General features: G+C 37.3%; 1 protein-coding gene across 1 annotated transcript; it reads right to left on the reverse strand.

The window, feature by feature from the left end:
- Positions 1–8450: 8450 nt before the first annotated feature.
- LOC102246638 (pancreatic progenitor cell differentiation and proliferation factor-like protein) lies at positions 8451–11727 on the reverse strand. The gene is made up of 4 exons (XM_005866532.2): positions 11611–11727; positions 10078–10143; positions 9579–9678; positions 8451–8817 (listed from the first exon to the last, which is right to left on the reverse strand). Exons 1-4 carry the CDS (start codon positions 11663–11665, stop codon positions 8805–8807), a joined length of 234 nt encoding a protein of 77 aa, XP_005866594.2. The 5' UTR covers positions 11666–11727; the 3' UTR covers positions 8451–8804.
- Positions 11728–11916: the final 189 nt, after the last annotated feature.

Genomic DNA, 11916 nt, shown 5'->3' on the forward strand with positions numbered 1-11916 from the left:
AATCTTGTGGATTAGAGCTGGTGGTCATGGATTCTTTGTCCCTTGGCCTGGTCCCAGGGCACTCCTAACTGTGATGGGGTCATATAACAATTTTATAGGATTAGCTTTCTGCTATTCCAGGCAGAAATTTTAGCACATGAAAATATCTTGCCATAAGCACAATGAGTAGAAATGGTTGAATGGGGAAAATAGCTAAACTGAACTGCTACAGCCTTGTCCCAGTTTTCTTCATTTCTTAATGTATTTAATTTCCCCATTCTGCTATAGGAATTTTCCAGAGTTCAAAGGCTTTTTTTCCCTCTTCTTTCTCTATAGCATTAAAGTTGACCACAGATCATTTTTAATAAGACTTTTAATAAGTACTTTGTTAATAAACAGGACCAAGTTCTGTTCTTGTGTGGAAGTAGTTGAATAGCAAAAAAGCCAGTGACCATGTATCTTCCAGTGACCACACACCCCATGGTGCCACCCCCTCTCCACCTTCTGACCATTTATGATTATGCTTCCAGTTAGCATCTTTCATGTATAATTTACTTTTGGTGATTGTGTGTCTCCTACTAATTTGTAACCCACAAAGTCTGGCCGTGCCCATTGTGTTCACTGATGCTCTCCAGTGCGTAGTACAGTGTCTGCCACAATGTTGTTACTTTGCATTTGTTGAACGGAAATTATTCCATAACCTAGACTTACTTAGAGATTTATTTAGACTTTGATTAATTTAGATAGCCCACAGACCATTTATTCCTGTAATTATTGGTCCATTGTTGCAGCAAGTCTGGTCCTTGCAACAGCAATAATACAACTTGCTATAATAACTTCTTCATTACCAGATTTCCTTAATTTTAATATTAATCAGAAAATACCCAAGTGAATACTTCATGCATATAGAAAACTGTGTAGGCAGGAGCCTTGTAAAGTGGAAATGTTCTATTATTTTAATACATAACACATTCAACACATGCTGCTGAAAGTAAATCAAATTCAGCATACAAACTACTCTCACCATCCTTGGAGTTCACATTTCCCAGAAGCATGCTAGAGTTGTTGCATGTTTTCTTCAGCCTCAGAATTGGAAGTCTGCATGTATTGCCCAGATTAATCTTAAATTATCTAGTTACCTGAAAACAAGTGTGTTGCATAGTAGGCCTTGATTATGGTTTATAATGCCAGGTCTGGTCTGTGAGGCCTGAAAGAATTTCTTTATATCTTTCATTTGACCTGCAATGTCTAGGGGAAACTCAGAACTAAATTCTAGTCAATATGGAACTGTTTTGTTCTGCAATTTTATTTCCTTATGCTATTGTCAGTACAGCTATAGGACCATCACCTCCTGCCCTCCCCCATGAAAAAAACAAATACTTTCTTTCTCAAAGTGAATTCGTTTCACTGTACTTATTTTTCTCTGTTTGAAAAACAGAAACAACACATCAGCAATTCCTTATTGACTTTAAAAAACAAACTTAGTTTATTAGGAATATGGAAATGTTTTCTGGAATAGGACTGGAATTTGAAAATGAAGGAGAAAGCTTAAGGCCCTAGATTCCAGAGAAGTGATATCTATATAATTTACAAATTGAGAAAATATAGAGCAGTCTTAGAGATGACAGAGGTGAAAGGGAACCTTCTAACTTACAACCTTTGTCCAAAGCCATTTTTTTTTACAAGATATCTCCTTGTATTGTGTTCCTCTGTTGCCACTTATGATTACTTTACATATTAAACAGTATTGTCAAAATTAAGGATCAAGAGCTCTATGATAACATTAAAGTATCCTCTAGAGCATTGTTCGGCAAACTCATTAGTCAACAGAGCCAAATATCAACAGTACAACAATTGAAATTTCTTTTGAAAGCCAAGTTTTTTAAACTTAAATTATATAGGTAGATACATTGTTATTAACTTAATTAGGGTACTCCTAAGGCTTAGGAAGAGCCACACTCAAGGGGCCAAAGAGCCGCATGTGACTCGCGAGCCGCAGTTTGCCGACCACGGCTCTAGAGAAAAGTGAAAAAGACTCTGTTTAAACCAATTGTTCTAAAAAAATTTTTCTGGGACCAGAGGCATCAAACTTACTAGAAGTGCAAACTCGTGAGGCCTCACCCCAAATTAACAAGTCCTCTGGGCAATTCTGATGAATGCTAAGGTTTGGTTTAAATCACGAAATAATTTCTTTTCCAAAATACATGTAATTTGTAGATATAACATTGGGTAGAAAATAGGCTTCTTTTGGAGAAAATACTCCGTTCCTGGTATTTCCAATTTCTATAATATTATGTCCTATATAAGAAAATTATACTCATTGTTCATGAACCTACCTTAATATTTATTCTTCTATGAACCTTTCTCAGTCCTTTGATCTATAAAGTGATGTTTTCTTGCTGTCATTGTTCTTGTTCAAAGATGCTAGTCACGATTGTGGATGTAACCAGGCATTGAAGTAACAACTATAGTATTTATAGATTCTTCATGCTCTAAATAGGTTGATAATCTTGAACACAGTAATTATGAGAAATTGGCTAGAACCAACTGGTTTTCAAATAGAGTATTTTTAAAAATCCCACTAACATGAATAGTTTGCTGAAAATATTAAAATATTAAAAACTGTGACAACAAATCCATTATTAGGGCAGAGACTTTTAAATGAACAATCCTAAAACAAAACCTTGGCCTAAATAATCAACACGATTTCTTTTAGCAGAACTGCTGGATAAGTGTGATTTAAATTCTCTGTCTTTTCAAAGAGATATTTACAGAGCCTGATTCATGCCAAACACTCTGGAAAAGTGTTCCCTGTTGCCTAATTTGAAGGTCATGGCTAAATGATAGAGGCAGTCCAAAAAGCGTAAGTAGTTGTGAAACATGGGGTTTGGGGAGCGGATCTCCCCCCTTGCAGGTTCTTGCTTCACAAAGTTTGAAGAATAAAATTCTCAGACTAAAAGGACTTGTTAGTAAAAGGGTGGACATTTATTGGAAGCAAATACAAACTCCCGCATAGGGAGGGGTTTCCAAGGGGGAAACCAACTAAGCCCCTTTTTCTAAGGTCTTAAAGGCTGGAAGTTCTTTGTCTATCTATGCTTCCTTCTAATTTGACCCCTTCCCCATTTTACGACCCTGTGCTTTCCTAATTGGTCACTCTTTTGCAGGACACCAGTTTCAAAGTCCAAAACCCACCTGGTGCTCCCTTCTTTATCTTGCAACATTCCTCTATCTCCTTATCTTGCAACATTCCTCTATCTCCTGTGAAAATATGTCTCCCTCTTCCAGGTATCTGTTGACATTTCTCTATCCTCTGTGAAAATATGTTAAGCATTTTGGCAGCTTGGACCCTCTTTATTCCCTAAAACCTGCCTGTTTTGTCTCTAAAATGCCTTTCAGTGGGATCAGACTGCCAAATTCTTTCTAAGCAGCTGTCACTTGACAACAGTGATGGTAAATTGCACTGGCTTTTTTATCTGCCTAGAGTACTTTTCACAAAATTGGCTGTTTCCCCTTCTTTAGGACTCAGTCCCCCTGTCATCTTCTCAATGATTTCTTTCCTAACTACACCAAGTAAAGCAGCCTTCCCTCAAGCTCTGTCCTATTGCAATCACTCTTCAACAGAATACCTTTTGTTTGCTTTACAGCATTATCACTACTTGAAAAATATTTTCTTTATTAATTTAGTATTTACTCTTTTTTACTTCTTTTTTTAAAATATATTTTATTGATTTTTTGCAGAAAGGAAGGGAGAGGGATAGAGAGTTAGAAACATCGATGAGAGAGAAACATCGATCAGCTGCCTCCTGCACACCCCCCACTGGGGATGTGCCCGCAACCAAGGTACATGCCCCTGATCGGAATCGAACCCAGGACCCTTCAGTCTGCAGGCCGACTGTTCTATTCACCGAGCCAAACCAGCTAGGGCTCTTTTTTACTTCTTAAGAGAGGAGCCAGCTCTCTCTAAAGAACCATTGTCCTTCATGTGACAAATACCTGCTGATGTGTCTGAATCTGGGTATTAACTGTTGGGTAGAACAGATAAGACCCTTGCCCTCCGGTATTTTATGGTGCAGTGGGGAAAACAACTAGTTAGGCAAAGAGATGTAAAATTATAACTGATAAGTGCTAGAAAGGAGAGAAACATGGGCGATGAGAGCTTGTAATGAAAAATCTAATTTAGTTAAGCAGATTGAAACCTCTGAGGAAGAGACTTGAGCTAAGATTTAAAACTAGAGTAGATATTAAGGGAAGAGTCTAAGCTGAGAGAACAGCTCTGTAGAAAGACCATGTGGCAAGAGGGAAGATGATGTAGAGGAGGGACGGAAAGAAGTCTGTGTAGCTGAAACACAGGAGCTGGGGGTAGCAAGATATAAGAACAGTTATTGAGATCTGCATGGGCTAGAATATGTGAGGGTTGGAGGGTTATGACCTTATGCTGAGCAAAATAAAATCATTGAATAACGTGGGTGTATGAGTGTGTTTGTGAGTGTGTTCATAGGAGAGTAATCATCAGATTTGTGGTTAGTAGAGATGATTGTGACTAATCTGCAGAGGACATCCAAACAAGGAGTTCAGAAAAAGTCAATGTAGATGCCATAGCAGTATCCCTCAGGAGAAAATATGAAAGTTTTGATTCAGGTAGTGCTGTTGGCTGGTGGGAAAGAAAATACAGATCCAAGAAATATAAAAAACTAAAATTGAAAGGACTTCATGTTGAAATGGCTACTTTGTGAGCTGATAAATGGTGTAGCCATTCTCTGAGAGAGGAGGAACTACAAGGAGATATTGTGAGGTAGTAGATGATGAGCTTGGCTTTGACATATTCAGTTGAAAGATGTCATTGGGAAGTTGTATAAACTATGACTCTTTATATTTCTTGAATTTCTGTAAGTTAGAAGTTTATCTGTACTCCATTCAATCTGAACAATTATTTTCCATCATTTATTTTTAATACCAAAATAGAATTCTGCAGTTTTGTTTCCTATAACCCTGACTTCTACATTATGTATGAAGCAACAAGTAGCCCTAAATTCTAGCTAGAGGAATTTTACTCTAGTGAAAATCAATGAATTGACTGTTGCTGGTTTTATAGATAAAGGATATAGGGCCAATAACTCAGAACCTGCTATCAAAACCATATCTCAAAAAAATGGGTGAAATCTCAATATATAATTTCACATAACCCAAGCAGAAATTGTCAAAACCTTTTACATTTAATATGGACATCCTAGCCAAGTTAAATAACATTCTATGATATCCTATATAATAAAAGCCTAATATGCAAATCGACCAAATGGCAGAATGACCAGTCACTATGATGTGCACTGACCACCAGGGGGCAGACGCTCAACACAGGAGTTGCCCCCAGCCCACAGATCCCAGACCAGCCAAGGCGGGTGCCAGCTGGGATCCCCTGACGCCCTGCTGGTCATCCCACAGATTGACCCTGATCACTGGCCAGGCCTAGGGCCCCTACCCATGCATGAATTTCGTGCACCAGGCCTCTAGTCAGATTATAATGATCATAGAATGGTCATCTCAAGTCATTCAGAGTTATGACATCCCTCTAACATATTTGGCCTTCACTGTTTATTGTCTACCCAATAAGGCAACAGAAAAAGGCTATATAGATGTCCTAGCAATATACCTCAGGAGACATTGTAACTAAAGTAACACAGTTATGTTATTTTAGTTACAGTGTTTAGTTACGGTGAGACCTCTGTGTGAGGTACTTTTTAAAGACAGTGCTAAAGTTTCAAGACTGTAGGAAAATCGCATTAGAAGCAATCAACTAGACTTTACCTAGAAAACATTGTTTTCTTCATTTAAATCATCTCCATTCTGTAGAAACTCTGGGATAGCACACAGGAATACTTTCAATTTTTAAATCATTGTATGAGTTCACATTAACATTACTTTTCAGGAAGATTCCTTATATTCTCATCTATTGATCTATCCTCATATGTCTATGTGTGTATGTATTAACCACCATAAAATGCTTAATAACTATATATGGTCATGATAATATATTAATTCAAAGCCTTTGTAAAATTCATCAGCTTTACCCGGTAACTTTTAGCAAAAGTAACACTATTCTAAACTGTAAAAGGTAAAAGCAACAATTTTGATACTTTTGGGAAATTTATCAAATAACCTAAACAAGCAACCTATTCCCACATACACCAAATCTTCTCTCTATATAAAATCCTAATATGCAAATAGACCAAACGGCAGAACAACCAAACAACCAGTTGCTATGACGTGCGCTGACCACCAGGGGGGCACGCGCGGAACCTGGCAGGAGTTGGCAGCAGGCGGCAGAGCACAGAACATGGCAGGCGTCGGCCGTGGCGGGATGGTGGAGCAGGTGAGCAGGGTTGCCAGACCAAGGCAGGGCTCCGGTCGCTGTCGTCAGGGCGAGTCTCTGGTGGTTACTGAAAATTCTTTGCTCCCTTGCGCCGCAGTCCCACCAGGGGCTCATACCTGCTGCCAGCACTGAAGCCACCGCTCACACCCACTGCCGGTGCCCAGCGCTGGCCACGATTGCTTGGCGCCATCAGCGGGTGCAAGAGGCAGCTGCTGGCCCCAATCGCCCCTCAGAGCTTCTCTACCTCCCCCTGCTCCTGAGGGGTGATTGGGGCCGGCAGCTGCCTCTCACACCGCTGCCAGTAACGGCCCCGCTCGCACCCACAGCTGGTGCCGAAACCGCCGCTTGTACCCGCTGCCAGTTTCTGGTACCGGTTCCAATCACTCAGCACTGTCAGCGCGTGGGAGCAGTGGCGGGGAGCAGTGCTGCCGGCAGAGAGGGGACTAGGGGGCGCAGCAGGAGGAGGGCCTGGTGGGGGCATGGAGAATGGGCCAAGACCCACCCCTGTGCCCACCGCAGCTTCCTGGCCCACAGTTCCTTTCAAGGTGCACGAATTCCTGCCCTGGGCCCCTAGTTGTTAAATAAAAATGAATTTGTTTATAATCTTAAAGTAAAAACAAATAATACTAAAATTTACCATTTTGCTTTACCGTATTTTTCTCTAAATTTAGAAAAAGTCCATCTTCAATTAATGTAATTTAATGTTAGACTAAAGCCAAGTGAAATATATAGTCCAAAACTTTAACTGGCCTCTACAAATATATAAAATTTATAAATGCAAACAACCAAAAAAACACACAATGATGTGTAAACAATGATATGCTCTTGGGCCCAATGATATTTGAGTCTCCTTCATTGACTACAAAGTGATAGATGGTCACAAAATTGAAGGAATGCATTTCCCAGTTAGAAAGAGAAGTAAGTGGTCAGGAGTGCCCATTGCTGAAAACAGTCTTGATATTTATCATGGTTATGTGATGGGATAAGAAGACAGTTGGACAATAAACAATCATGTATACTCTACAGGATGTTTAATGCAACATCAGCCCTGAAACACCATATTGGTTATCTACCTCTGAGTGAGTTCATCATCCCTAATTTCTAAGCATTTATCATCTTACATTGAAAAATATTTGCAAGCAGTATACAGAAACTTTTAAATTGAAACTCCTTAAATATTACCTAATATTGAGGAAAGTAGGAAATACTCAAACTAATGTAGGATATATTCACATCCAGAAAATTTATTCCAGTGCTCCTTTTTAAATACATTTCATTACTTTCTAATTATACACAAAATTTGCTTGCATTAGAAAGTTAGAATTACAGAAATATATGAATAAGGAAATGAAAACCACCCATAATCCTACCTCCAAAAATAGCCACTGTAACTATCTATATATATAAAAGGCTACTATGCAAAGTGTCCCTTCAGGAGTTCAACAGGGAGAACAGGAGTTTGATTGCTCGCTATGACATGCGCAGACCACCAGGGGTGGCGCAGAACATGGTGGGCGACCAGCAGCGGCAGCAGGGAGCTGAGGGAGAGAGGGAAGGAGGAGGTGGGGAAGTGGGGAGTCAGGGAGGCGGGAGGAACCGCGAGGTGGTGGTGCATGGGTGGCAAGGGAAGGAGGTGGGGAGGCGGGGCGGGGGGGCGGCGCACAGGGAGGCAAGGGAACCTGATCGGCCCTGATCACTAGCCAGGCCTAGGATCCTACCCATGCACGAATTTTGTGCACTGAGCCTCTAGTTTTGTTATATTGCCTTTCAATCTTATCCATATATATTTTTAATCCAACTAAAATCATCCATATATAGATTATTCTACAGTTTTCACTTAACATAGTATCATAATTTTCTGTGTTGTTAAATATTGCTAAAATTATAAATTTTAAAGTCTACACAATGAACAGTTGGTGAGATGTATAGCAATGTGTCAAACAGGTAATGTATTTATGGGTGTGTTTGCTATTTTCAATGTTCATGATTAAAAATAAAATTTTTGCACCTCTTCTACACATTTGAATCCAGTGACCTTTAAACCATTTTATTAGGTATCAATGCTTCTGTTTTAAGGTATAATAAATAATTCAACAAACATAAAGAGAGTCTAAAATTTTTTTAATTGAAAATAATTAAATTTTTGGAAACATAATATGGATAATGAAAAGACTGCTACAGTTAACGACTAACTGCTTTAAAGGGGCACATATTTTTTAAACCATGCTTTTCTAATATTCTCTGTGAAGCTGATGCTACTCACGACAGTAATTTTAGTATTGAAGAAAATGCCTGAACTTGTATGGGTGGCTGCTGTGATCTTGCCTAATAAATGAGATCTCTGGCCGGTTTTTGTCTTCTTGCAATGGAGAAGCGTTATCTAGAATAACTTGAGAGCTGACGGGTCTTGTTCACATTTGTAGCACCTCAGCAGGTGGAGTCATTTTGATTGTCAGAATCAACAGTTAGTGCTGTATAAAATACAGTTGTTACAACTATGTCATTAGATTGCAATACAAAGATGGTTAGTTGAGAAAAGCTTATCTGTAAGTTAAGCTGTCTTTATAGTCCAAGTACAGTAGAAAATAAGTAAAACACTTACCTAGATCATTCAAATCAATGTACTTGATAAAGAGAGTAAAGAATACATCTTTTTGAAAATTGTCTTCCTTTGATTTTAAAAAGTATCAATACTTGATTCTATTATAAACTCATATTAGAAAATTGATCAAAACTTCGGTTTTAATATCAGAATCTATGAATGCCATCATTATTTATTTTTATTCAGTTTAGTGGCTGGTCATCAGTGTTAGTATCAGCCATTGTCTAAAGACAAAATAAATACTTTTAAAAAACTAGTGGGACTAACCTAGGTTGTTTAAGACAGCAACTAGATAACTGTGATTTGTTTCCTAAAAGTATTAATAAAAAAATCATTTAGAACCTTGCCTCTGATTCCCAATCTATCCCTCCTAAACATTAATAAAAATTGACATATGACTTTTCAATCACACTTTAGTGATAGAATGAGAGAAAGTGCTCATGATCTGACTTATGGTTAATTAACTAGAATAGGGAGCAATTGTCCCTCTCTATCTCATAATTATGCTTTATATCAAAGCCTACACCATCCTCAAGAAACAATTTTATCTTATTGGTTAAGAATTACTACCTGCATTGTTTCATTCACTGCTAGTAAGAGATACCCTTATCAGAAAAGGCTGTAACTTACCCACTAACAGACAGTTCTTTTCTTATTTCACTTGAAAGCACAGGTTCAGAATGAAAAAAGGATTTCAACCACCAGGTGGATTCTGCCATTTCAGGTAACCCTATCAAATAAAATACATATTATTTCCTTATCAACAAAATTTTTGTATTTTTTTTATTGATTTCAGACAGAGGAAAGGAGAGGGAGAGCTATATTACTTCCTTATCAACAAATTTTTATATATATTTTTATTGATTTCAGACAGAGAGGAAAGGAGAGGGACAGAGAGAAAAATATCAATAAGAGAGTCATTGATGGGCTGCCTCCTGCACACCCCCTACTGGGGATTGAGCCCACAACCCGGGTGTATGCCCTTGGTGGGAATCGAACCCAGGACCCTTCAGTCCTCAGTCCAACGCTCTATCCATTGAGCCAAACTGGCTAGGACCTTATCAAAATTTTGAGAGATTACAAACAGAAAAATAATGAGAGTGATGCTGATAAGAAATAAACTAAATACCTTGAAGAGGTTTGTCTTCATCTATGAAATTAACAGTGTCAGAGCTAACTGAAGAAATACTGGCCTCTACAAAAGAAACAATAATGAATGAACAAATACATAACAAGCAAACAAATACATATTTATCTCTAAACTCTCAAGTAGTATGGTTTGAAATGATTTACTTCTAGCTCATACATTTATGAATTTAAAAATTAAGTAAATTATCAATCAATTACAAAGTCTTCCAGAATAATAAGGCTTATTACATTTTTTACTAATATGGTATATTCCTTTCAGTGGTGAACATTCTCTTTCCACAGATATAGATATAGAATTTAAAATATGTTATAAGTGCTATAAAATTTAAAATGTTAGCAAATATAAAATCAAGAATGAATGTTATTTTATTGCATTAGAAATATTACATGTGTATATATTTAAATAGCATACAAAGGCTATCATATTTAGAAATAAAGGAGTTATTTTTTAAAAAAATAAACAGTATTTGTATTTGAAACATGTCTTTTAAAATATCAGAATATAAAAAATTAACTTCTGTAGCTGTAATAACAAAAAGTAAATGGGCATAGCTTAATCTAAAAAAAATAAACAGTATTTGTATTTGAAACATATAAGTCTTTTAAAATATCCGAATATAAAAATAACTTCTGTGGCTGTAATAACAAAAAGTAAATGGGCATAGCTTAATCTTGTTGTAAAAAGGATAAATCAATAGATATTTCCAACACAGAGTTAAAAGCATCTGGAAATAAGAGTGTTTTTTTACATGTTTCTGGCATCTTTCAACAAATGATAAGTTTTTTATTAAATATACTTTTATTGATTTCAGAGAGGAAGGGAGAGTGAGAGAGAAAGAAACATCAATGATGAGAGAGAATCATTGATTGGCTGAATCCTGCACGCCCCCGGCTGGGGATTGAGCGCACAACCCAGGCATGTGCCCTTGACTGGAATCGAACCTGGGACCCCTCAGTCCACAGGCTGACGCTCTATCCACTGAGCCAAACCAGCCAGGGCGATACGTTGGTTTTAAAGTGATCATTTTATTATTTAATGAATCTGAATTTAAGAAGCTACAATTTTCTATTGAGCTATAAATACAGATGGATAAAAATAAAACTGTCATGATAGATGCTAATAACTTATCCATAGCAGCAAAGTAGAAATTAGAAAATCCACGAAGCATAGTTATGATATCCCTTCTATTCTAAAAAATGAATATTTTATTTTTAAAAAATTATCGGTTTTTAAAGTATTGAAATTAAACATTATTTTGAAATATAAGCTGATCACTTATTTATGTATTAGTGGCCTTATCGATACCATATAACATAGTTAAAGAAATGAGCCTTCCTTGATAATACTGATTTGGAAAAGTCTCCAATGAATTCTATTCCTTTCTCCTTCACTGTCACATCAGTCTTCCTTCACCTTAAAATGACCAGGATACAATACATGGGTTACTAATACCCTTCAGACATCACTTCATACCATATTCCCTAGGGGTCCTCGAGTGATGATATTACTTACTTCGATAATACTGATTTTTGGCCAGAAGGCAACCAACTGAAGGTACCGATGCCATTGCTATCCCCGTGAGCAAGCGCCAGAGACTATGAGCAACAGTCTGAGTAACAGAGACAGGGAAAGAGAGGTTGACATCAATAACATTCTTTTTTCTTTTTTCCACATGAATATTTTTTGCAAAACAACTTAAATTTAATACCATGTAATAAATATCTGATTAAAAAAATGGAAAGTTCACACAAAATTATAATCAAATATACTGTAATAAAAAAATGTAATCAATGCAGGTATTTATTTGGAAAAGTAAGA

This window comes from Myotis brandtii, unplaced genomic scaffold, assembly GCF_000412655.1.
Source record: "Myotis brandtii unplaced genomic scaffold, ASM41265v1 scaffold232, whole genome shotgun sequence".
NCBI lineage: Eukaryota > Metazoa > Chordata > Mammalia > Chiroptera > Vespertilionidae > Myotis > Myotis brandtii.